The sequence below is a fragment of the Bos grunniens genome, chromosome 4, assembly GCF_055505025.1.
Source record: "Bos grunniens cultivar Pamir isolate PY7600 chromosome 4, Bosgru_T2T1.0, whole genome shotgun sequence".
Taxonomy (NCBI): Eukaryota; Metazoa; Chordata; class Mammalia; order Artiodactyla; family Bovidae; genus Bos; species Bos grunniens.
This window is the reverse complement of record NC_141168.1, coordinates 9,782,034-9,809,628: the sequence shown is the minus strand read 5'-3', so window position 1 is coordinate 9,809,628 and position 27,595 is coordinate 9,782,034. Positions and strand designations below refer to the sequence as shown.

General features: G+C 36.8%; 1 protein-coding gene across 5 annotated transcripts in view; it reads left to right on the top strand.

The window, feature by feature from the left end:
- The window catches only part of CNTNAP2 (contactin associated protein 2), a 2,322,173-nt gene that overhangs the window by 940,592 nt on the left and 1,353,986 nt on the right, over positions 1-27,595 (top strand). For all 5 annotated transcript variants that reach the window (XM_086398240.1, XM_086398242.1, XM_086398243.1 and 2 more), the window contains one exon: positions 4,022-4,169. In XM_086398240.1, the coding sequence (XP_086254366.1) occupies positions 4,022-4,169 (148 nt within the window). The remainder of the gene's footprint in view (positions 1-4,021; positions 4,170-27,595) is intronic.

Genomic DNA, 27,595 nt, shown 5'->3' with positions numbered 1-27,595 from the left:
GTTAAAGTCTATCTCTTTCTATAGTTCTCCTGATTACATAGTTTTCATAGGATTCCAAGGTTTATTGAAATCACTAGCTATGCAACACACTTCTGTACTTCGTTTTAATGCTGCCTTTTGCAACATTTTTAAAAAATATTTTATTTTAGGCCTGTGATATCAGGATTTATAGTGAGAAATATATATTTTTGGGTCTTTATCCATGCTGTCTGCCACACAGCTTCTGAAACTCCTGGGATTTCCTAAGTGATAAGTGTGATAAAGCTAAAATGGGTGTCTTTTGTTATTCATAACAAATTCCTTTCAACCCACACCTGAGTTTATGTCAATGAGGTGATTTTTTAAAATCCCCTTGATAACCTTAAGATGAAACCAACCATGTGATTTGATTAGAGAGTTGAAACTTTCAGCCACATCCTGACCTCTGAGAAGAGCAGGGCGGAAGATTGAGTTCAGTCCCCAGTGGCCAATGATTTGATCATCACAAATGCACACAGTAGCTGCCATAAAAATCTAGAATTTCAGGAGTTCAGAGCGCTTGGTGAATAAATAGAGGTGCTAGGAGGGTGGTACACCTGGAGTGGGCCCGCAGCCCTTCTCACCCACCTTGCTCTGTGCATCTCTTCCATCTGTTCCTGAGTCGAATCCTTCAGCATAAACCAGTAAGCTAGTTTGCAAACTGTTTTCCTGTGTTCTGTGAGCTGCTCAGCAAGCAGTTGAACCTAAGGAGGGGGTCATGGGGACCTCTGATGTATGGTCTTTCAGAAGCCTGTGTGGCAAACTGGGCTGGAGATTGGCACCTGAAGTGCGGGTGCTCTTGAGGAACTCAGCCCTTCACCTGTGGGATCTGAATCTACCTCCAGGTAGATAGTGTTAGGATTGAGTTAAGGTATGGAACACTGGCTGGTGTCCACAGAGAATGGCCTGGCGTGTGGGAAAACCCATACGTCTGGTGTCAGAAATGAAGTATTAGGCAAAACAGGAGAACACAGACCAATATTTTTTTTTTCTTTTTTCAGGCTTCATCAGACTAGAAATGTCTCAGAAACAGATTTCTAAGAAAGTTACTTACTGTCTGTGTTGTTTTTAATATTCATATACCACTTAATGCCATGTTAAGCATATGTGTGTGTGTGTTAATCACTCAGTCGTGTCTGACTCTGTGACCTCATGGACTCTAGCCCGCCAGGTTCCTCTGTCTATGGGATTCTCCAGACAAGAATACTGGAGTGGGTTGCCATTCCCTTCTCCAGGGGATCTTCCCAACTCAGGGATTGAACCTGGGTCTCCCACATTGAGGACGGATTCCTTACCATCTGAGCCACATGGAAGCTTATAGCTATATATGTTAAGCATATAGTTGATCCTTAAGTTAAAATTGTTTGCTGGCTTTTGTTGAATCTTATTTAAGATAATATTTAGATTAATCTATATGTACTCAGGTAATTAATGCAGGGATTCTCACTGGTATTGCTTTTGAAGCCAGAACAACCAATAATGATATTAAAATGCAGCCAGTTTAATAAAATAAATTTGTGGCTTCTGTGTAAAACTGGCTAGAAAAATACCTACAAAGAAAAAAGAAATCTATTTTCCCTGATCAAATGTTGTCAGCATGATGCAAATAAGATGTCTATTTATGTGATGAAATTTTAGATCTAAAGCTCAAATGGTTTTGTCCAATGAAGAATTGAAGAGGATGCGGCTTTGTTGAAAGGCAGTGGTAGTATGTATTGGTATGGCCAAAAAGTTTGGATTTGAATTTTTTCCATAATATCTTATGAATGGTAAAAACCTGAATGAACTTTTCAGCCAACACAACAGCTTCAGGAAAACCAAGGAGAACACAGTAGGAATCATTATTGAAGAATATCTCAGTTTCCAAAGCATATAATTGTATATTTTATAGACTATTAGGACTTCCCTGGTGACTCAGCTGATAAAGAATCCACCTGCAATGCAGGAGACATAGGTTCCATCCATGGGTCAGGAAGATCCCCTGGAGAAGGAAATGGCAACCCACTCCAGTATTTTTGCCTGGAAAAATCCCATGGGAAGAAAAGCCTGGCAGGCCATGTTCCATGGGGTAGCAAATAGTAGGATGCTGCTGAACACTAGCACGTGTGCGCGCACACAAACACACCCACACAGACACAGACTGTTACCCATTTTGCAGATTATTGGAGCCAACTGAATGTTCTAAAGAGTAGTTTAAATCTTGAGGAAATATTTCAACATACATTTTTGCAAACATGTATTTGTGTGCAATTAAACCAGAGCCTTCTGTTTCAAAGCTACTATGCACTCTTTATTGAAAGTATCTCTTTACTTGCTTCATAATAATTTTATGTCTTACAAAAGCTATTGTAAAAGATATATTTAAGAGATAAAACTCCTCATTTAATGTAGAAACAAATTCAAAATATCAGTTAAGAATGCAACAGGTTAGCCATGTAATATAGTGCTTTTTTTTATTGTTCTTTTTTTTAAATTTTATTTTATTTTTAAACTTTACATAATTGTAATATAGTGCTTATGTTGTATCATGTTATGACTTAAAATGTTCAGTGTTCTTTTTTATTTTTTATTTCAATGTTTAAGAGATTATTTTAAAAATATAAAAGAGGATCTCATGTGGAATATAGCTTTACAAAAACTCAAGTTATTTAAGATAGGGACAGCTAGAATGTGTATATGAAATTAAGGCTGCTGCTGCTGCTAAGTCGCTTCAGTCGTGTTCGACTCTGTGCGACCCCATAGATGGCAGCCCACCAGGCTCCCCCATCCCTGGGATTCTCCAGGCAAGAACACTGGAGTGGGTTGCCATTTCCTTCTCCAGTGCATGAAGGTGAAAAGGGAAAGTGAAGTCACTCAGTCGTGTCCGACTCAGCGACTCCACGGACTATAGCCTACCAGGCTCCTCTGTCCATGGGATTTTCCAGGCAAGAGCACTGGAGTGGCTGCAGCTCATGTTTAAAACTGGAGAAGGAAATGGCCATTCATTCCAGTGTTCTTATTTTGGAGAGCCCATGGACAATGGAACCTGGAGAGCTACGGGGCATGAGGTCTCCAACTCAGACACAACTTAGAAACTAAATAAGAACAACAAAGCATGTTTTAAATAGCTTACATATGTATTTCTCATTTATTTGACATACTCTAAAATATTTTTGGTCTCTTGCTTTAAATCTTCTTTACTTTAAGTTATAATTTTATATTGATATTTTCCTGTTATTAGATTGCACACTCTTTTTGAGTGTAGCATCTATGGCTTTCCTTACTCCTGGGTTTCCCATCTTACCTTGTGTTAATGCTTATTATGCAGTAAATGTTTTATAAATGTTTGCTGAGGAATGATGGCCATGACCAAAGAAAATCCTTTTGTTCTCTGCCAAAAAAAAAAAAAAAATAGACAATATGACCTTTCAACATAAAAAAAAAATTGTGGCAAATAATTCTTGACAACATCTTCTATTAATAAGACATATGAAATAAATATGTTCACATATAGTTATGCTAATAAAATGTAGAAGTCCCTGACCTCTGCACAGTGTATTCAGTTGCTCTTTTTGCCAAACTCAATGTTGAAAAGATTTTTTCAGATTTCTGATGATGCCATGGGTAGTCATGAAAAGAAGATTTTTAAAAAGCAAGAAATATGGTTGGAGTGTGTTTAAAAAAATGCATACTGCATAGTTTAAATGTAAAATAATAGAACTCATAATTGTTTACTGGATACTGCAGTGTACGTCAGAGTGTTTCATTCTTTTAACATGTGTGTGCATTTCCATATATGAAAGAACCCATGGAAACTTTGTCCTAGCTCGCATTTAAAATTGGCCCTGTTTTTCAAATAAAGAAAGTATGGAAGCTTTTTTCAATTAGTTTATGGTTTAGAGAATATAAAATACCTCCATTGCATAAGACAGTTTAAATTTATTTCAGCACATAGAGTACGTGGTGGTTTCTAAAGTAGTTTGCCCTAATTTTCAAATCTCTCTCTCTCTCTTTTTTTTGCCAGGCATTTCCTGGGAACGTCAACTCTGATAGTGTTGTCCGGCACGATTTACAGCATCCTGTCATCGCCCGCTATGTCCGCTTTGTGCCTCTGGATTGGAACGGAGAAGGCCGCATTGGGCTCAGGATTGAGGTCTATGGCTGTTCTTACTGTAAGTACCATACTGTGGAAATTGGTGGTGGGGTTTTGCCATCTCCGTTTAGTTGGTAATTTCATTATTTTGAATTATTTTAGTTGCTTTCTCTGACAGTGAATTGCCATGTATCTTTATATAAAAAACATATCAAGTTGGTCATATGTTTTAAATATATATTTATATTTTTACACAAACACGTGTATAAGAATAAACAAATAATACCTTTAGTAGAGGATTTGGGAAATGATTGTTGTTAAGTGTACGAACACAGCAAAGCTTATTAATAAAAATGCATGAGGCCTTTTGAAATATCTGAAAAGTAGAAACCTGTGCTTTTATCCATCTTTCTGACTCTTTGGAATGGATTTTGAAAATAGTCTTAAGAACTTCCTTCTGCTTCTTTTCAATTTCACCTTTTGTTCTTTTTAAAACCAACCCCTGAGTTTTGATGTCAATTATATTTTATAAGTCTACTAGTTTTATTTGTTCCTTTTAAAAACTTACTCGGTTACCTGAAGAGTTTCTTCTCCTTTAGTTGTGTTTTTTATTATCTTTTTGTATTTTTTTAGTCATCACATCTATGTCTAATGATTTCAATGTATGAATTTTTAGGGATTGTCATTCTACTGTCTGTTTCAGCCAGTTTTGTTAGGGGTATTTCTTTCCTCCTCCTCTTGGTCCTCCTTTTTTATTTTATATATATATATATATAAGAGTATAGTTGCTTTACAGTGTTACGTTATCTTCTGCTGCACAGCACGGTGAATGAGCCACAGGTATGCACATACCCCCTCTTGTTTTGAATTTCCTTCCCATCTAGGTTACCACGGAGGACTGAGTAGAGTTCCCTGTGCTGAACTGTAGACCTTCATTTCTTCTTCTTAACATCCTTGTCTGCCTAGCCTTCTTGTCCTCATCTTTATGCTCATCTGTCTCCTTGGCTGTGACCTCAGATTCTTCTAAACATTATCTGTGGAACTCCTTTCAGGCCTGAGGTTGATGGTAGCTTCTGGAAAAGATGAATCTTTGCCTATTTGTTTCTGTGAAGGCATTCCTAACACACAATTACTGTAAAGACTACTTGAGGCTTTTTGAGGCTAGTGGGTACTACACATTCAGTTGGCAAACACAGGATTTGTAGACACTGTCTTTATTTTTATTGCCGGCTGTGCTGCGTGGCTTGCAGGATCTTAGTTCTCTGACCAGGGACTGAACCCATGTCCTTGGCAGTAAAAGTGCTGAGTCCTAATCAGTGGATCACCAGGGAATTCCTCCAAACACCAGCTTTAGAATATGAATTGTCTGGTAAAATGGTCCTCTCCTCCCAGGAAGCTTTTCTTCCTGTTCTAATTGGCTGGGAAAGGCGAGGCTGGATACACACAGCATTGGGAATTAGATCAGCTTCAAGAAGGAATTTCCTACTAGACTTTCCCCCACCACTGCCTACAGACCCATAACAACAAAAGCTTAACTGCAATCAGAAAATGCAAATGTCCTATTGGAAAACCTTTATAAAAAGTAACAAAACATTTGATAGTTTATAATAAAAACTATATAAAAATTTCACCTCTGTATGAATTTAGTAACTATAATGATGACCAAATCATATTTCTTGTGTGTGTGTTTAGTCCTTCAATTCTGTCTGACTCTGAAAGAATCCTGGAGTGGCCATTTCTTCCTCCAGGCTCTCTTCCCAACCCAGGGATTGAACCCGGGTCTTCTGCCTTGCAGGTGGATTCTTTACCACTGACCTACCTGGGAAGATTAGGGAAGAACAGAACTCTGGGTTCACACTTATTCTAGCTGTCAGCATCGAGATGGGAGGGCTAAAACAAAATGGGATATTTTTGTCTGCGTGACATATTTTCTAAGAAACATGTTCAGCTTTCAACAAATGAAAAAGAAGTAATATTCTCCATGGAAACATGCTATGTATAATCTATTTTATTAATAACTATTTATTGAGCAATTTTCATGGATCATGAAATATGCTCAATGTTAGTAGTATCACAGGGAATAAGATAAACATGGGATGAGAGACAAAGTGGAGCAATTATTCCAGTAGTGGTATCTATTGAGAAACATCATGAGAAACGGGGCTGGAAGAAGCACAAGCTGGAATCAAGAATGCCGGGAGAAATATCAATAACCTCAGATATGCAGATGATACCACCCTTATGGCAGAAAGTGAGGAAGAACTAAAGAGCCTCTTGATGAAAGTGAAAGAGGAAAAGTTGGCTTAAAGCTCAACATTCAGAAAACTAAGATCGTGGCATCTGGTCCCATCACTTCATGGGAAACAGATGGGGAAACAGTGACAGACTTTATTTTTCTGGGCTCCAAAATCACTGCTGATGGTGACTGCAGCCATGAAATTAAAAGATGCTTACTCCTTGGAAGGAAAGTTATGACCAACCTAGATAGCATATTTAAAAGCAGAGACATTACTTTGCCAACAAAGGTCCGTCTAGTCAAGGCTATGGTTCTTTCAGTGGTCATGTATGGATGTGAGAGTTGGACTATAAGGAAAACTGAGCACCGAAGAAATGATGCTTTTGAACTGTGGTGTTGGAGAAGACTCTTGAGAGTCCCTTGAACTGCAAGGAGATCCAACTAGTCCATCCTAAAGAAGACCAGTTCTGGGTGTTCATTGGAAGGACTGATGTTGAGGCTGAAACTCCAATACTTTTCCCACCTGATGGGAAGAGCTGACTCATTTGAAAAGACCCTGATGCTGGGAAAGAGCGAAGGCAGGAATAGAAGGGGATGACTGAAGATGAGATGGTTGGATAGGATCACTGACTCAATGGACATGAATTTGAGTAAACTTTGGGAATTGGTGATGGATGGGGAGGCCTGGCATGCTGCAGTCCATGGGGTCGCAAGAGTCGGACACAACTGAGTGACTCATCTGACTAAGTATCTGTTGGGCTACAAATTATGAGGGTTAAATTTTGCCCAAAGATACACAGCCTGAGTGCTTGAGCTGAAAGGGAAACCAGACATCCTGGTGGTACAACCAGAGCTCACTCCCACTACTATTTTCCTATTCCTAAATTCTAACAAAAACTCCATGGGATATTCACCAGCTCAATAAGTGAATTATATTGACACCCCAGAAGCAGCCATCAAGCCTTCTCTGAGTTACTACTACTTAAATTCACCTGATTTTTATCCCCATAGATTAAGGGTTTTTTTGTGTGTCTTTTTAATTTTAAATTTTCATACAAATGAAATGATAAATTACACATTATTTCCCCTCTGAGTTCTTTAGTTCAAAATAATATTTGTGAAAAATTACCCATTTTGTTATCTGAAGTATTTATTTAATTTCCTGAGTAATATTATTTTGTTGTATGCTTATTCTACAATTATGTATTCATTTCATGTTGATAAACATTGAGTTGTTTCCAGTTGTTGGCTATTTCAGTAGAATTGCTATAGACATTTTTCATGGTATAGAGCTAGGAAGGGTTAATACCAAATTAGGATACACAGAATTTTCCTAAAGTGGCTGGATCAATTTAGACTCTCAAAACCAAAGTACTAGAGTCCCTCATTGTGCCACAAGTCCGCCATTTAGAAATGAATGTTTGAAAGTTTTAGCTGTGGTGGTGCATGTTCGTTATATGAAGGTTAGTTTTAATGAACATTTTTCAAGTTTTTAAAGAGGTTATCCTTACTGGTCATTTGTACACCCTCTATTTTGAAGGAATTGTTGAGAACCATGCCCGTACTTCTGTTGAATTGTCTTTTGTTTGTCTAATAATTTTTAAAACCAACCCTGCCTTGTTTTTTTTTTTTCCTTCCTCATGATGCTATATAGACATGCATCTTACTTTTGAGATGGCTTTCTTTGGACATAGCCATTTTAAAACCAACACCGTCAATGAAGGTACTTTCGAATCCACAGTAAATGGCAAAAGCAGTGTGCCAAAGGTTGTATAGTCCATTGACTCAGATGCGATTTAAAATATGACAGTGTGTTCTGTAATCGTGTCAAGTAGCTTTGTAAAAAGGTGAGCGAGTGCTATCATGAGGTTTTCCATCAAGCCTGGTACTCAGCAATCACGAGATGAGAAGGAAACATACTTGAAGCTAAATAGGAAGCTTAGCTTTCCTAGTATATACACCTCTCTAGAGGAAAAAATCCTACACGTTGGGAAACTGGATTAATATTTATGCCAATAGATGCCAGTGGAGCAAATGATAAATTGACCACATAAAGTAAGATAAAACTTCATACCAAGTTGTAAATGTTCTAGATCTTCTCCAAACACAGCCACTCGTGGTTATTGAGCACTTGAAATGTAGTTAAGACAATTGAGAACTAAGCTTTATTTAATTTCCATTGATTTGAATTTGAGATTAACTAGCGTGACCATTGGCTACCATATTGGATGGTACAGATCATAAGAACCAAAGCAACTACTTCTTATTTCCCTCCTGTGTCCTTTTATAATTTAAGCAGCCTGTAACACTTATTTCTAATGGAAATCTCTAATTTTTTTCCTAGTTTGGAAAATGATACTTTAATCATCATGGGAACTGTCTCTACTATCAAAACTTTGATGACTAGTCTTTCCTCTGTTGCTGTTGCTTTATAGTTACTCAGTTGTGTCCTACTCTCTTGCAACCCCATGATGGACTGTAGCCCTCCAGGCTCCTCTGTTCTTGGGATTTCCAGAAAAGAAAACTGGAGTGGGCTGCCATTTCCTTCTCCAAGTTATTTTTCTAACCAGGTGATTTTTCTAACTGATATCCAGACCCCATTATTTCTCATACATCTATGTATGAAGAATGTAAAATATACTTATGTTTTTTTTTTCCAAGAAAAAATACATGTCTGTAATAAGAAAATGATGTGTTAAACATATTTATTATGGGAAGCGTTTCCAAGGTTACTGTGTGATAAATTTACTTGTATTGGAATTCAGACTAGAGTGGACCCTTAGATGGCTTTCTATTTTATTTTTTTTTCATTTATTGGACTATTGATTTGTCTCAAGGGCTTTGTTTAAGGTTTCAGTGATAAGGGAATTATGGATCTTTGAGAGGGGAAATTTCAGTCAGAAACAGTCATATTTTACCCCTTTAAAAATAGTAGTTCTGCCAGGGTCCAGCAAGGAGAATCTAGGCTTGCATCACTCACACGGAAAAATGATTTTTCTCATCGTCTAAGAAACCCCTTAGGGGAGTTGTCTGAGATCTGTCTTATACCTGCAGGTTAGGAAATGGGGTTGTTCTTCTTTTCCTTCAAAGTTTTCCAGAAGAACTAGAGAAGAAAAAAATATCACTAGATTGCTGCTTCTGTGGGAGTGTATACCTACTGTAATTCCTGTTGTATTTGTCAACTTTCTTCTCTGCAGTCTTCCCACAATCACTCTGTCATCTGAAAGATTAGGTACTTTTTAAGGCTGAAAGAAGTTCACTCTGTTCCAGGTGGAGGAAGTTTAGTTTCAGGCCACTGCTTTTAAGCCTCTAGGACCTCTGCTGTTTTTGTTTCCTGACTTGTCTTGATGATAATATGTATTCCAACTTCAATGAATTTTGACTCATTTTAAATCATTCTGCTCCCTCTACATTTGGTTTTCCTCAAATTTAGTTGAAACAAGGGCATGCTGTTATTTTAAAAACTTAATGATATTCCTCATGTCTTCTGACTCAGTAAGCTTGCTCCCCAAACACTGATGGTAATCTTCTTACTCTGTACCAAAGGGACTGCATGAAGCAGAAGGGAGAGGTCTTATTCTAATAACTTTCAAAAATCAGTTATCGCTGAAACACTCAAACATTCATCTTACAAAAGCCCTGCATGGTTTATTGATTAAAGTAGTGAGTGTTTTTTTATAGCATATACTGAATTAGCTTTTAACCAGAGTCTCCATAAATGTAAGGCAGCACCTTCGCAAATTAGGGTACACAGAAATCAAGGTGATTTTTATGTATGCATTCAGTGTGGATGAATAACTAGTAAAGCCTGTAAATATTTCCCAATGCAAATCCAGGTGGAAAATAAGTGCCAGACGGGGAGGAAGGCATATGAGGAGATGGCAAATACAAGTAGTAGCAGGACAGTGTTTTGTCCTCTTCATGCTGTGCTAGTGGGAATATCCTCTTCTTGGGACCACAGTCTACTCCCCTAGCGCCCTTGCAGCCTAGACAGGAGATGCTGCCATGCGTGTGTATATTAGGTTCCAAGGGCTGTTGTAAAATAATACTATGAACTGTGAGCTTAGGACAACAGAAATTTATTCTCTCATGGTTCTGGAGACATAAGTCTGGAATTAAGGTGTTAGCATAGTTGTTTCTGTCTGGAGACTTGGAGTAACTGACCCATACCTCTCCTCTAGCATCTGATGGTGGTGGTGGTGGTGTTTAGTAGCTCAGTCGTGTCCAACTCTTTGTGACCCCATGGACTGCTGCACGCCAGGCTTCCCTGTCCACCACCAGCTCCTGGAGCTTACTCAAACTCATTTCCATTGAGTCAGTGATGCCATCCAACCATCTCATCCTCTGTTGTCCCTTTCTTCTTCCACCTCCAATCTTTTCCAGCATCAGAGTCTTTTCTGATGAGTTGGTTCTTCACATCAGGTGGCCAAAGTATTGGAGCTTCAGCTTAAGCATCAGTCTTTCTAGCGTCTGGTGGTTGTCAGCAGTTCTTGGTGTTCTGTGACCTCTTGCTGCATCATTCCAATGCCTGCCTCTGTCTTTACATGGTTGTCTTCCCTCTGTGTGTCTGTCTCTGTACCTTCACATGACCATCTTCCCTCTGTATTTCTATCTCTGTGTCTTCACTTGGCTGTCTTACAAGGACATCAGTCGTTGGAGTCACCCTTACCCAGTATGACTTCATCTTGAAGGAACTGATTACCTATGCAAAGACCCTATTTCCAAGTAAGGACACATTTTGACTTTCTTGGTGGTTATGTGTTTGGGAGAAATGTAATTCAACCCAGTGCAGTATTTATTCATTGAGATAAGTAAGAATTTCCGTGAAGATCAGTGTAGTTGGGCAGAGAAATAAGAAATACTTCTGAATGTCAACCCATGTTTTCCTGTTTACATTAGATGTTTCATTTTGCATAATACTTATATTGTTGTGTTTTGTGTTCTTCTGATGCACACATACATACATACACATACACTCATGAAGTTTAAATTTTGGGAATCAATGTATCATCACACAGATTCATCTATCTCATTAGCATTTGTTGAATTGTATTTGTAAAGCATTCTACTAATTTAAAATCTAAAATGCAAATCAGATCCTATCACACCTCTGCTTAAAGCACTTTACGAGCCTACCTAGAATATCTGAGTTGTTCGCTTGAAATACAGTGCCCGTCCTATTACCTCTGCTGCTACATCGTGTCATTTGCATGTTGTACTCTGTGCTCCGCTATACAAACTGTCCTTTTTTCTGAGTATCTGACCTGCTTCTGTAACTTGCACTCACTCAAAGTATCCTCCCTCTCCATCATTCTCCTGATCAATTTGTCTTATCCTCCAAGATTCAGTTGAGATGTGATTTCCAAGAAGAAGGTTTTTCTGATTTTCTATAATGAGCCACATAATTTATTTTTACATAGTCAATTATACTATGTATTAGGTTGTTGCAAATGTACTTGTGACTTCAGAGCATGAAGTTTAAATCATTGTATTGTCATTCAGTTGCTCAGTCATGTCCATCTCTTTGCAACACCACGGACTGCAGCATGGCAGCCTTCTCGGTCCTTCACGATCTGCGGGAGTTTGCTCAAACTCATGTCCATTGAGTAGGTGATGCCATCCAACCACCTCAGCTTCTGTTGTCCCATTCTCCTCCTGTCCTCAATCTTTCCCAGAATCAGGGTCTTTTCCAGTGAGATGGCTCTTCGCATCAGATCATTATAACTAGGCTCAAACGTATCTTTATAAACAAAATACGAACCATTACAATCAACACATTTTTGCCAATAAGAAATAAGTTTGTTTGTTCTTGTAGTGTACAAAATCTGTGCTTTGGGGTTTGACAAACTCTTGGAAAACGTTTTCTGCCACCTGCTGGTTGTGGAAGGATTTTCCCTGCAAAAAGTTGTCAAGACGGCTTGAAGAAGTGGTAGTCAGTTGACAGAGGGCAGGTGAATATGGTGGATGAGGCAAAACTCTGTAGCCCAGTTTGTTCAACTTTTGAAGCATTGCTCGTGCGATATGCAGTCAGGCATTGTTGTGGAGAAGACGTGGGTCCTTTCTACTGAAGAAATGCTGTCTGCAGGCATTGCAGTTTTTGGTGCATCTCATCAATTTGCTGAGCATACTTCTCAGATACAATGGTTTCACCGGGATTCAGGAAGCTGTGGTGGATCAGACAGGCAACAAACCACCAAACAGTGACTGTGACCTTTTTTTAGTGCAAGTTTGGTGTTGGGAATTGCTCTGTAGCTTCTTCTCAGTCCAGCCACTGAGCTGGTTGTTGCCAGTCATTGTATAAAATCCACTTTTTGTCACATGTCACAATCCAGTCAAGAAATGGTTCATTGTTGTTGGATAAACATAAAAGAAGACATTTCGAAAGGACAATTTTTTTTTTTTTAATTTTTGGTGAGCTCAAGAGGTACCCATTTATTGAGGTTTTTCACCTTTTCAATTTGCTTCAAATGCCAAACCACCACAGAATGGGTGATGTTGAGTTATTTGGTAAATTCTTGTGTAGTTATAAGAGGATCAGCTTCAATGAGCCTCTCATTTCCTTGTTGTTGGCTTTCAATGACTTGCCACTGTGCTGCTCATCTTCAAGGCTCTTGTCTCCTTTGTAACACTTCTTGAATCACCATTGAACTATATGTTCATTAACAGTTCCTGGGCCAAATTAATTGTTGATGTTGCGAGTTATCTCTGTTACTTTACGACCCATTTTTGAACTCAAATAAAAAAATCACTCAAATTTTCTTTTTTTTCTAACATAATTTCCCTAGTCTAAATAAATGTAAAATACACCGCAAGTAATGTCATTAGCAAAAAAAAAAAAAGGCAAGAAATGAGCATTAAAATGCTGTACAACATAAATATGTTTATTTAAGAATGTATTCCTTTATCAACTGGCAAAGTTCAGCAATGCAAAACTGCACTTACTTTTGTACCAACCTAATAAATATTTCTGGTATTTATTTATCAAATATTTGATATTTGTCGAAACATTCCAAAATATAGCAGACTGTAAGATATTGGAGGGAGAGGGCAGAGAGTCATCTTAGCTGTCATTTGCATTCCACTAATTAGCACATTCCCAGCATACAATTTATGTTTGCTGAACTGAACTAATGTCTGATCTAAATGATACAGACCTAATTTATTCCCTCAGTGAAAATTGATTACTGTTTGATGGTGTATAGATTCTTTCATTGGTTGAACAGAGTATGATTCTGTTATATAAGGGGCCCACAGAATGTTGAAATAATTGCTAAATTGAATATCTTAATAGATGTATCAAAAGAGTCTTAAAAACTCAGTATTTCAGTATTTCTTTCTCCAGTTAAACATTTCTAGACTTTGTTTTATTTCTATTTAAAGTTATCTTAAAGTACAATTTCATGAGGATGCTTCATGGATTAGAAATATGAATAGTTTAGTATCAGAAGGAAGAATATCGCACTTATTAATTTACTTGAATTTTATATCAAGTAATGTGTAAATGAAAGTAAATTAATAAAGTTTTAGTCTCTCAGTGGTGCCCAACTCTTTGCAACCCCATGGACTGCAGCCTACCCGGGTCCTCTGTCCATGGAATTTTCCAGGCAAGGATACTGGAGTGGTTTGCCATTTCCTTCTCCAGAAATATAAACATAGATTTAACAGGGACTGCACTGACTGCCCAGTGGTTAAGACTTGGCCTTCCAATGCAGGGGTGCAGGTTCCACCCATGAGACTAAAAGATTAAACAGAAGAAGTACTGTAACAAATTAAATAAAAACTTTTAAAATGTTCCACATCAAAAAAATCTCTTTAAAAAATAGATTTAATAGCTATCAAAGTCAAGTTACACATAGTAAAGAGATAATTAAAATTGTCATGCAAATATATTATATATGCAAGGAAATGCTGTGATCTTTAGCTTGTGTGCAATTAGATAAAAATAAATGCATTTGCTGTGTATAACCAGAAATAGTCTTGTTATTAAGAGAAATGAAACTTTGATTCAAGCACAAATAGTGTTATTCCATTCTTTAAAAAGTAGGTTGTATTTCAAACTGGAATTGGGATACTTTGAAATAGACTGTGTATATCTAATTATGGGTCTGGACATGAATTTGAGCAAACTCTGAGAGATAGTAGAGAATTGAGGAGCCTGGCATTCTGCAGTCTATGGGGTTGCAAAGAGTTGGACACAACTTAGCAACTCAGTAACAGTTGCGGATCACCTCACTGGTGATAACATCACTACTGATCATTCTTGCAGCTGTCTGATATTTGTTGAGTTAGTGAAAATGTACTGGATCATTTGTGTCATGGTCTTTACTTTTTTAACAATCTAAAAGTATGGATATAAAACATAACAAGCATCATTTTATGTAGTTAAAAGTCAGGTACTTAGTTTCATTTGTAGATTGACATTTGAGGCTGACATTTGCATTGGAAGGAAATTTACCATATGAAAAACAAAGAAATGCATTCTCATTTTTCATGTCTATGGAGATACTAGCTTTCAGCATTTAATTAATTTTTTCCAGTGTAATTTATTTACTTGCAAGATACTGTTGAATCTGTTCAATGAGAAGACATAGCAAATGTAGCATTCTACTTTAAGTACAAGGCAGTCACAAATGACAGTTCATATTTTGGAAAAATATTTAGTAAGTCACTGGTTTAGAAACAGATATTCCTTGTATTGCTTACTTCAAAATCTAACTTTAAACTTACCCTTGAGAATTTTAAGAGTTCACATATAAAATCAACAGTGTTGATTTAAAGAAAACTAAAATTATTAGTACCAAATAACACATGAGCCCCATGTTTGCAGCCCCAAATTAGGAATAATCATATACTTCTATTATTGTGGAATAAGAAATGATATATTTTTATTGAAAATGTTAGTCCAAAGTTCTTTTCATAAGATAATTTTCCAAGAAAAAATAAGCATATTAAAGCAAAGCATAATATTTTATAACTTGCTGAAGATAATAAAATGATGAAAATAACCATGCTTCAATGTGATTTACAAATAAGGCATTTTGATTAAAACAAAGATATGTATGTGTGCTCTACCAGAACTTGAAAAACTTCCCAAGAGACCTCCAGCCCAATCCCTTATTTTACTAATGAGGAAGCCAAAACTAACAGATTTATGTGATTTGCATAAGGGGTTCATTGCAGAGGTAGGAATCCTGCAAAGCAGTCTGGAGCAATGCTTCCTCTTTGACATTTGATACCTCACCCCTCTTATTAATTATTCTTTTCTTCTTCTCTACTCACTAGGACTTTTTATAATCACAGTGGTGACCTACATAAAATATTATTTGTAAATTTCGGTGACTATAAACATTCTTAATGGTTTTCACTGTAAAAACCTATACAAGGAGATATTTACCAAGAAAAATATCTCAACAGTATTGCATATCCCTAATGTCCAGTAGGAAAATTTAAATGACTGATTGTCAAAATTTATATATTTAAGGACAACTTGAAAACAATACAACTCAACCTTTCTTTGCATTTTTTGGTGCAGAATGTTTATCAACCTTAGTGTATTTCCAAGAAAATCTCAGCTCCTGAGATCTTTTAACTCCTTTTTACATAAATATTAATTCTTATATATATGTTAGGTAATTGCAAACAGCATTAAAATTCAAGCTATAGTTATATAGTTCATCACTATTTTTCTTACAATTCTTGTCTGATACAAGGGAAGAAGTAAAATTTAAAGTGTTGCAAATATAAACTGAGTTTTTTTAAAATTCATTTTCTATTCCTGGGTTGTTAGTCTGAATTATCTCTATTTAAATTAGCTTAGCTAGGGGGAGAGAAGAACAAATATTTAAATTGGCAATTATCACCTTCATGAATTGAAAGTAATAATATAATAAAATAATCATTTAATAAGCTGACTTTTATAATTCTAACAATCCCAATTACTTGAACATATCATTTAAAAATTAGAAATCAGTCATTTTAAAACATTTGATTATTTATTCTTATTAAACTAGTGTCCAATCATTTATACCTAGACTTGAAGAGAATTATCACAGTTTTCCTTTTTATACTCCTATTATGGATGGAAAACATATGTAGTATTGGATTGGCCAAAAGGTTCATTCAAGTTTGTCCAAAGGAGGTAACAGAAAAGTTGAAATGAGCTTTTTGGCCAACCCGATATTTTCTTATGCTCCAAACAATGTCATGTTGATCTTTTCAGCCTTCGTGATTGTTTTGGGAGAAGGTAAAGAAGCTCTTCTATGATTCACTTCATTTCCAGTTCCTGGGGAAATGTTCTTAAGAAAGATGGCAGCTGACCTGCGCCAATTTCTTTAAACATTCCAATTATGGTACCTGGAAGCTCCGCCAAATAATTATCTTTTCTAGGAGGAAAGTCTTCATCTGTGGAATGTTTTGAATAGTATATCCCTTTTTAGGTTGCTTTAGTTTCTCTGGTTTATATTCATGGCTCCCTGAAAAATAATTCTTAAGCTAGGTAATTATTGAGGTGCTGAATGAAGGTTTCATAACCTGAATGCTCAGAAATAGGTAGGAACTATGCCTCACCCCTGGGTCAGGACGATCCCCTGGAGAAGGATGTGGCAACCCACTCCAGTATTTTTGCTTGGAAAATCACAAAGACGGAGGAGCCTGGTGGGCTACAGTCCACGGGATTACAGAGTCAGACAAGAATGAGTGGCTAACACTTTCACTTTGATGCCTCATCCCTGAGCTAAGGGAACAGTCTGGGCTGGGGGACCTTACACATGGGAGCAGGGTGTGAGGTGAAGTAGGTGGCAGGTTATCTGAATTACCTGACACCCTTCTCATTTTTCTTAGGTGTTAGTGTACATACTATCGGGCCTTAATTTTAGGTCTTATATTAAGTCTCTCGATTACTTGTTTCTTAAAGTTATGGTAAAATTAGGCTCTGGATAAAACCTTTATTTGTATAAATGTGATTTAACCATCTAATCCAAATATCACCACGTGGATTGTATTAATTACCAGACTTGGTCAAATCAACAGCATGCAAAACCTCAAGCAGTGTTCTTTCTTCCCTGTAGTTAAGCAACTGTTTATCAGGTTGCATATATTTAGTTTGTGCTATTTTAAACTCTCTAGCAACCGCATTTGCGTACCATACGAAATAAATCTAGAGATTGAACAAGTACCTTCTTACAATTATTTTGAAATGAAAATGTTCCAGTGCTTGGGAGGGGAATCCTCTTTCCTATGGCATTGTGTTTAAATTCAAAAGATCATTCCTGTCCTGATATCATTTTATAAGGCTTTCCTGTGTTGTGCAGGAGAAGGTGAAAGTGTGACTGAATTTACTCAGTGTTACAAGTATTTGAGTACACCTGGTTCAGTGGCCCCTCTGATTAACCTCTACTCCAAATTCAGATACGTTATGTCCATCTATTACAGGGGATGGTTTTAGTTGACCCAAAATAATGCATATTTACTAATGCTAGAGTCAGCATGCAAAGAGCAGGTGCAGTGATTATTACCACACAACCCAGGGAGAGGTCCAGAAGCAGGTCTGAGGGCTGCAGCAGAAAGGGGCTTTCTCCAGCTGAGCTTTCATCAACCATGTTTATGGTGAAATGAGACACAAATTCATTTAAAACCATGCTACCGAGGAGGTACTCAATTCAAGGTCATAAGATGACTGGAGAACACGTTGTGTTTCCCCCTTCATCACAGAACAGTGTGGACTCATTCTGGTCTTGGCCCCAAACTTTTCAGCGTGATGGTAGAATCTCCTCCATCTCCCACATGATCTTCCAATGTCACTCGAGATCACCTCATTGCCTTCAGTTTTTCTAGTTTGTGGCACTTATTCTCTATTTTCTTTTTACTTACTTTTCTTTAATATTTCTAAAATAAAATAATGAATGTTTTAAAGCAAATCACATTTTATACTCTGGCAGCAGAGAATATCAGTATAGATCAAAGTGTCTCCTCCTGGACACCGTTGATGTTTTTGGCTGGATAATTCACTGTTGGACGTGGCAGGAAAGAGGCTGTCCTGCTCATTGTAAATGGAATATCAAGCAGCATCCCTATATTGTATGTATTCGATGCTAGCTGCACATCTTGCCTCCTCCAGTTTTGACCACAAAAATTGACACCAGACATTAGGAGATGTCTCCTGGGGGTGAGGGGCTAAATTGCTTACCCTCCATCCCCGGCTGAGTTCTGCAAGTACAGATAGTGTTTGTCAGCAACTGTAATTGATTCATTATATTGTTAGTCACTTTGAGATAAGAAAATAGATACATTTTTAGAATCAGTTTAATTTTTCTTCTATATTTTAGTGCCTGCTATGTGCAGAAAGTATATTCTGTATGCTTAAATTTGCTTAGACTTAATATTGATGAAGGTATTAGTCATGGTATTATCCTGAACTTATAGAGATCAATCCCTTATGTATGCAGTACCAATGGGAAACACCACTCTATCACCTTATTGACATCAGTATTGCAAGGGAAAATCACCTGTTGAATTCTCATATCTTTTATCTGTGCTATTTGTGAAGAATCATGCAAAATTTCTCCTAATTTTCTAAAATACAAACTGTTTTATCTTGATTAATGGTCAGATCATCATTACTTTGTCTTTAGTTGCATAGTCTATTCAGCTAGAATAAGTTTGTATTCTATCTTGACTGTTTTTACATTTTTTTTAATGTGAATTTAAGTTTGAGATCAAAATAAGATTGACTGGATCCTTTATAACATTTAGGTTGAATGATATTTGTATGACTGTTCCTTGCATTTCACCTTTGCCACTAGACAGTTAAAAATGATAGAAATATTATAGAATAGGCCTTGCTAACAGTCTACAAATTCATATTGTTTTCACACACTCCATTCAGACTTGCAAAACATTGACTTTTAATGTATAGTGTGAAGGCTGATTTTCTCTAAAAGAGAGGAAACAAGTTAAACGAAGCTTTATTCTACTTCTCAACTTCCTTTTCAAATGGCTCTATGACTACTGATTAAGGAAAGAAGAAAGGCCTGGCTTTACATTTTTAATAACACTTCCATTGACCGCATAATTCCACATAACCCTGTGAATATATGCAGTAATCTGTGTCAAATATTTCCAATCCATATGACATGCCATGCCTCCTCCTCCCTCCCTACCACATAGGCCTGTGCTAAGAAACAAAACTCAGAGAAGGTGATGGCACCCCACTCCACTACTCTTGCCTGGAAAATCCTATGGATGGAGGAGCCTGGGAGGCTGCAGTCCATGGGGTTGCTAAGAGTCAGGCACGACTGAGCGACTTCACTTTCATTTTTCACTTTCATGCATTGGGGAAGGAAATGGCAACCCACTCTAGTATTCTTGCCTAGAGAATCCTGGGGTTGGGGGAGCCTGGTGGGCTGCCATCTATGATGGGGTCACACAGAGTTGGACATGACTGAAGTGACTTAGCAGCAGCAGCAAGAAATGGAATGAAGTTACAAGTGAATGCTTTTTGGATTTTGAGAGTTAAATAGCTGTGTCATCTTAATCATGTTTATTCAGAGATGTACATAGCAGAGCATAAAAGGTAGAAAGAACTATGCTTTATATAGAGATTCAAGCAGTTTCTTCAGTGGATGATGTCATTACATTGGTTTGGCTGATTTTTTTTATTGCTATAAATTGAACTGACCGAATCAGAGCTATTTGGATAGTTCCAGGCAGCTTCAACATAGTTCAGATAATTCACTTATTTCATAATAATCTTGACCACAAAATTGGTTTCTTTTTTGGTAAAAGGAAATTCAATACCTTTTAGGGGGGTGGAAGTAAAGAATAGGAATGCTATTGGTTATGATCTTCTAACCTGTATTATACTGGGGTCGCATTTCAAAATTAAGTATCAATATATCACTTGTATCAATTGTTCTTTTTAGACAGTTGAAAATTATTATTACTTGTATTAAAGTATAGTTGATTTACAATGTCGTATTGCTGCTATACAGCAAACTGATTCAGTGATATATATAAATACATATATATATTTACACATTTTTTTAAAAATTCTTCTCCATTAGGTTTTATCATAGGATATTGAATGTAGTTCCTTGTGATATACAGGAGGACCTTGCTTATTTATCCATTCTGTCTGTATTGACTTGCGTCTCCTAATCCCAAACTCCCAATCCATGCTTCTCCCCCCACCCCTCCCCCCATGTTTACCTTGCAATTAAGGAACAAGAGGGTGACTTGGTTAACTAAACTATCATTCGTTTAGATGAATTATCACTAGTGCTCATCAGAAATGTATCTGCTAGGAAATATTGGATCTATAAGCTGAGAAACAGCTACTATTTATTAAGTGTTTATGGCCTAGTCCCACTTTGCAAATGAGAGAATTACCAGCATTTCAAAAAGTGTCTTACCTACATATCCCCAACATTGTCAGTCTAAATTGTAATCTTTCCACCAAAGCATGTTATCTCCTAAACAGCTTAAAACCAGAGCATAGAGATCCACAGTGAGGATAGTAATAATAATTACTACTATTATAATTATGTATATGAAAGGATCCAGCATTGACTGCACATTGACAATGTCTGATATTGTGCTCAGTTCTGTATTTAGTCCTCTCCAAAGCCTTTGACTGTGTGGATCACAATAAACTGTGGGAAATTCTGAAAGAGATGGGAATACCAGAGCACCTGACCTGCCTCTTGAGAAACCTATATGCAGGTCAGGAAGCAACAGTTAGAACTGGACATGGAACAACAGACTGGTTCCAAATTTGAAAAGGAGTACGTCAAGGCTATATATTGTCACCCTGCTTATTTAACTTCTATGCAGAGTACATCATGAGAAACGCTGGACTGGAAGAAGCACAAGCTAGAATCAAGATTGCCAGGAGAAGTATCAATAACCTCAGATATGCAGAAGACACCACCCTTATGGCAGAAAGTGAAGAGGAACTCAAAAGCCTCTTGATGAAAGTGAAAGTGGAGAGTGAAAAAGTTAGCTTAAAGCTCAACATTCAGAAAACGAAGATCATGGCATCCGGTCCCATCACTTCATGGGAAATAGATGGGGAAACAGTGGAAACAGTGTCAGACTTTATTTTTTGGGGGGACTCCAAAATCACTGCAGATGGTGACTGTAGCCATGAAATTAAAAGACACTTACTCCTTGGAAGGAAAGTTATGACCAACCTAGATAGCATATTCAAAAGCAGAGACATTACTTTGCCAACAAAGGTCTGTCTAGTCAAGGCTATGGTTTTTCCAGTGGTCATGTATGGATGTGAGAGTTGGGCTGTGAAGAAGGCTGAGCGCCGAAGAATTGATGCTTTTGAACTGTGGTGTTGGAGAAGATTCTTGAGAGTCCCTTGGACTGCAAGGAGATCCAATCAGTCCATTCTGAAGGAGATCAGCCCTGGGATTTCTTTGGAAGGAATGATGCTGAAGCTGAAACTCCAGTACTTTGGCCACCTCACGCGAAGAGTTGACTCATTGGAAAGGACTCATGCTGGGAGGGATTGGGAGCAGGAGGAGAAGGGGACGACCGAGGATGAGATGGCTGGATGGCATCACTGACTCGATGGATGTGAGTCTGAGTGAACTCCAGGAGTTGGTGATGGACAGGGGGAGGCCTGGCGTGCTGCAATTCATGGGGTCACAAAGAGTCGGACACAACTGAGCGACTGAACTGAACTGAACTGAACTGAACCCTTAATACTGCTACAGATTTGAAACTCTTGTCATCTCCATTTACCAGTGAGAAAACTAGGAACTAAATAAGTTTTTGTTTACTCATTCAACCAGTGAATATAAAAACCAGAATAATGAAGTATTTGTTTATTGATTGCCTATTTCTGAATGCTTCCATAGGAACAACTGGGAAAGAAAAAATAAATTTTCTGTGCCCGAGTAAAGTATAATACACCTAAAATAAAAATGTTTCCTAAAAGTTGTAATTTGAAAGTTGTACTAGAAAGAAAACTGGTTGACTATGTTGTATGGTCATTATAAAAACTATAAAGGATTTTCAAAAACAATAAAAATGGTCATGATATGGGTATTAAAGAAAAGTAGAATATAAAATTTTTTATACAAAATAGCATCTCTTCAACTTACCAGTTGTTTAATACAAAGTAAAAAATGCATCAAAATATTAACCGTATTTATTTCTGGGAGGTGGTGTTGTGGATAACTTTAACTTTTGTTTATATATTTTTCTGCATTACTAATATCCTATAACTCTGTTACTAGCATTCAGAAATTACTATAACTAGAATACGGTTTTCAAATGTAGGTGCAATTTGAATCTCTATTTACACATTCAGGTGTCTTAATATATGAAAGTTCTCATCCCGTTATCAACAGTTTTACTTTCAGGCTCCCATCTTGATGTTCTCTGGGGGAATTTACCCTAGTTGATCGTGTGGCTGTTCTGTTTTAGCGTTTTATTCAGTGTCACTGTGCATACACACTTGTCTATCCACGGAGGCTGGCCGTGAGAGTGCCCACACCCCAGACACATCCCCTCCTCCCTCGAAGTGTAGTGACCATCGCTTTTCCAGCAGTCCTGGGCACTTGAACCAACTGGGAACCTATTGAATGGTCCACCTAAAAGTCCTTACCCCGAAAAAGCAGCCAGTTACTATACTTGAAGTAAAATGTTGGGTTGGCCAGCCAAAACCTTTGTTCAGGGTTTTAAAACTTGAATGCCCTTTTTGGTCAACTCAATATAAAGTTAACTGGATAAACTCATTTATTTTGTATTCAGATGCTAATAGTATAATTCAAAAACTTATTTAGGCTATATATAAAATTAATAATACCATGAAAAATGTACCTCAAGGTTATATTTTAAGTGAATATGAAAAGCACTATAAATGCCTCTATATTATTATGATTTATATTTTCATATTTATGTCTCAATATAGAATGCTTTTATTAGTAACAATTTGAAGAATCAGCATACTGTTTGTAACTAGAAAACAATATAAAAGCATATTCTCGAGATCAGAAAAGGTGAAATGTTATCTTAAACGAAAGGATGCCACTTTTCCCACATTGACCTATTGATATTTATCAATTTTCAAATTCAGTACTTTGTTTTCATCAATCTCCAATTTTGCATAGAGACATGGGTGATTTTGTATTTCATCAACATATTTAGCATTCATTTAAAATTTTAAACTTTCATAGCATCACATTTTAGTTTTGAAAACAATATGCACATAATAGGGATTATTTGTGTTAACCATATTTTGAAGGGTAACATTGTTATTTATGAATGCAGTACAATGCAGAAATACAAGGAAAGAAGATGATTCTGTGGGTTTAAATCTAAAATAAACTTGATGTTTATTTAATGAACGATTTGTGATGGTTGCTTAAGATTCCCATTTCTGCCACTTCAAAATGGGAGTAATCATGCTTATTCCATAGATTTGTCCTGGGGATTAAGTGAGGTAAGTTAAAGGGCTTAACACAATGGCTGGCTTAAGGTAAGCACTCATAAACATTAGCTGTTATTATTATCATTATTGCTGTTGTTCATGTTTCCTTGCTCTCGTTGATAGGATTATTTAGGAGCTGTTCATTTACTTCTCATATTCTCAGCTCCAAGATGAATTTTATTATCCAACATCTGTCTTTAACCTCATAAGAAAACATGACTTAAACATTAATTAAGCATCAAAAATGAGGTCTTATAGTGCTCATACAGAATAATAATTGTTTTGGAAAAGGAGCTGCCTTCCTATCAAAATATAATTTCCACTATTTAGAGAAGAGGTCCTCTGAAATGATTGACATTAAGGAAAAGTAGAAAATAGGAGTCAGGGAACCAGAAAATGTTTAGAGTAGCAGGCCTAAAATCTAGCCCCTAAGTTTGCATTCTGAGCTCCCTCTCCTATTTTTGAGAGATTGAACCCCTATTTTACCTATTAAATATGTAGAAAGCTTATAAGAAATAACTAGTATGCGAGGATAATCGTGCAACCATAGAGAGGGGGCACAGTTGGTCCGCTTTTTGAACATGGGAATGTTATTGACACTTAGTTAAGGATAAGGCGTCAATAAAAAAAATCTAAGTTCTTCGGAAAAATAAAAAGAACTGTTTCAACTCAGTGGAACTGTGAAGGGTTGAGCCCAGTGAGGTAGAGAATAGTCGTGCTTAAGCCACCTTTAAAAATAATGAATTAAATCACACAGGGACCAGGAATGAAAGGCAAAAAAAAAAGTAATGATTAACAATGACTTGGCCAAAAGGAATTATAAATAGGCACATTTGAAAAGAATGCATTAAGTTCAGTAAACCAGTGTCATAAATCCACTGTGAGAACTACACATAAAAATCACAGTTTTGATTTCTCAAGATATTTTTATGATCATTTTGACTTAATGGAGTCAGGATGTGTAAGTCGACTAGGAATTATAGTAACTGCTGAAAAAGAAAGATGTAAGGAGGGAAAAAAGAGCTAGAATGAAAAAAGAAGGAAACATTAACATTAATACAAAATGTATGTTTCTTCATAACACTGTTCTCAATCTTCAGCACATATCCTTCAGTGGTTTTAAATATAACAGTTTTGCCTTTTGAAATGACATTGTTGAAGTACCAGAATTAATATTCTTGATATTAAAATGCTGGCTTAAGATGATTGAAGTGACCATCGCCATGCTATTTAATGTGTCACTTTAATTTTTAATTTTGGAGAGTTAGTTAAATGTATTGAGTGAGTATTAGCAAAGAATTATTAAAATTCCGTCAACCAGATTGATATCAGAATTCACACGACAGTCCTATAACATTGTTGTATCCATTATGAAAAAGGAAAAAGCACACACACACACACACACACATGGGTATACTGCTATGCAGTTTCTATTCTACTGTAGAAATTCTCCTCCTTATGGGCTGTTCTTAGTCACTCAGTCGTGTCCAACTCTTTGTGACCCCATGGACTGTAGCCCGCCAGGCTCCTCCTATAACAAGAGACTATCTGTTGTTGAAAAGGTAGCATCTCAGCTGCTAACTGATCTGGAAGAATTCTCCGACTGACCACGGCATTCTGTATAGATTTGATATTTCCCTGTGCTCGGTGCGGCCTCACAGAAGGTGAGGGGTATGTGGCTTCTCTTGAATGTACCCCTGCTTCCTTTCTCTCCTCTTCTACTTTCTGGCTCATCTCCAATCCACTGTGCTTACAGTATACTTTTCCATAAATGTTATGGAACAAGCAGTGTATCATAGGGGAGTTTATTAAATGCCAAAATATCATCATATAAAGAGGAGTGAGGAAGAAAGGCTTATAGTGAATGGGGACTATTCTCCCCATCCTCAAAATATCTATAACAAGTCCTGAATTAGAAACTGTTAAGATCTTCACAGTTGACCGACTTGTTTTAATCTAGAAAACCAAATATTTTAATGACCACAAGTCTTTATGTTCCGCATCAACTTTGCATAATTTCCAGAGCTTAGATTTTTTTTAATCTGCCCAAGTTGGGGGAAAAAAAAAAATCTGGACCCTTGAATGTCTCTGTAATCAAGTAAATCTGTCCTGTATAATTTACTTTCTGATTTCTGCTTTCTATAGAAAAACTTGTAGATGAGATTGAATTTAAAGGCAGAAAAGGAAAGGAAACCTGCTGTCACATAGAGTCTTGCCCAAATTCCTGCTGCTCTCTTACTGGCTCTTAAAACTTGGACAAGTCATCCTTTGTTTCTAGAATCAATTTTCTTTTTGTAAGGTGAATATGGAAATATTTATTAATATGCTAAGTAGTAGTTTGAGAGTTTAATAGAAAATGTCTTATACATAGTCATTTAAAATAAATGATAGCCATTTAAATCTTGACTTAGAGAACATTGTGTGTTCTCAGTTAAGAAATATACTGGTTCAGGATGAGACTAAATTGAAGACTAATTTGTGATCTACGTATAAACCTGTTAGTTCCAACTGTTAAGGAATTCTGAGAATGTGTAAATCTTATATGCATTTTCATGTGATCTTGTCCAGCTCTTCCTCAGACACCAGGTAAGTGAAATTCAGAGTGGCTGCAATTTATCGATTGCAGGCTACCTGGTTGGTGGCAGTTACAGAATTGAACCTGCAAGTTTGTCCTGTGGAAAAATTTCCCCCACTTACATCATGTGTTTATTTTGTCCCCTTATCATATAATTTCATGAAGAGTTTATTAGGCTTCCTTAGTAGGTTCTTCAAGTATAGTATCAATTTCTCGAAGGTATGAACCACTTATCAACAGCATTCCCATCTTCAGCAACCCAAAATATACTTCTCATCAAGCTGGTACTCATTATCAAGTGGATTTTTTTTAAGATGGAAATGGTTAGAACTATAGTTATGATTTGACGAGAGTTTTGTAGATATTAAAGTCAGGGGTCTTCAGGAAAATGGAGAAGATGATTATAATTTTGACTCCTCATTTTTTGTATGTATAGACTTTTTTGAATTTTAAAGCAAAATTAAAGGGGGAGAAGTTGTTTTGTAAGGGAGCTTAGTCAAGGTAACTCAGAAGCCTGAGAGCAAAAACTTGACATCCGTAGCTGGTGCTTGATGTACAAATACTCTAAGGAAGCAAAGGTCACGTTGACCTATTATTATTCAAGTATAAGCCCGAAAAAAGTCATCTTTTCAATGATCCATAACAGTTCTTTAAACGGAACTGAACGTGTCTGTTGACTGTATTTTTTAGCAAATTGTTGTTGCCAGTTCTAAGATGCTACATGTACCTCTCCTACCAGTACAGCTAAGAGGTTAAAATCTCACCTCTGTTTGCCAAAATCGAAGTAAGACTAATCCAGGCGACAGCTCAGGTTGTTGCCACTCATTGCTTATCATGAGCTAAAGTCACCAAATATGTAGGCTTCCCTTATTTTAAAACTGAACCGTGTCACATTGAAATTATTTTTGCCTTGCAGATGTTATCTGTAACAATTTCTGACCTATTAGATTATACAAATTTTATTTCAACATTATAGGAAAATACTGGGTTTCCTAAAATTCTTGCTGTGATGGGTCCCAATTAAAGACCAGTGAGTGCATGAGTTCCTCCAGACTCTAACTATTTTACTGAGAAACTGAAATTAAGTAGAATGCAAACCTCTTAATAGTAGAATAGTCTTGATGAAAAATATTGCTATAAATAATTAAGTAGTTTCAGTCTTCCTAGTATCAACCATGGTGAGTACTTCTTTCTTATTTAGAAGACCACGTTAGACCAAATCCACTAGAAGCCAAGAACTATATATTACTA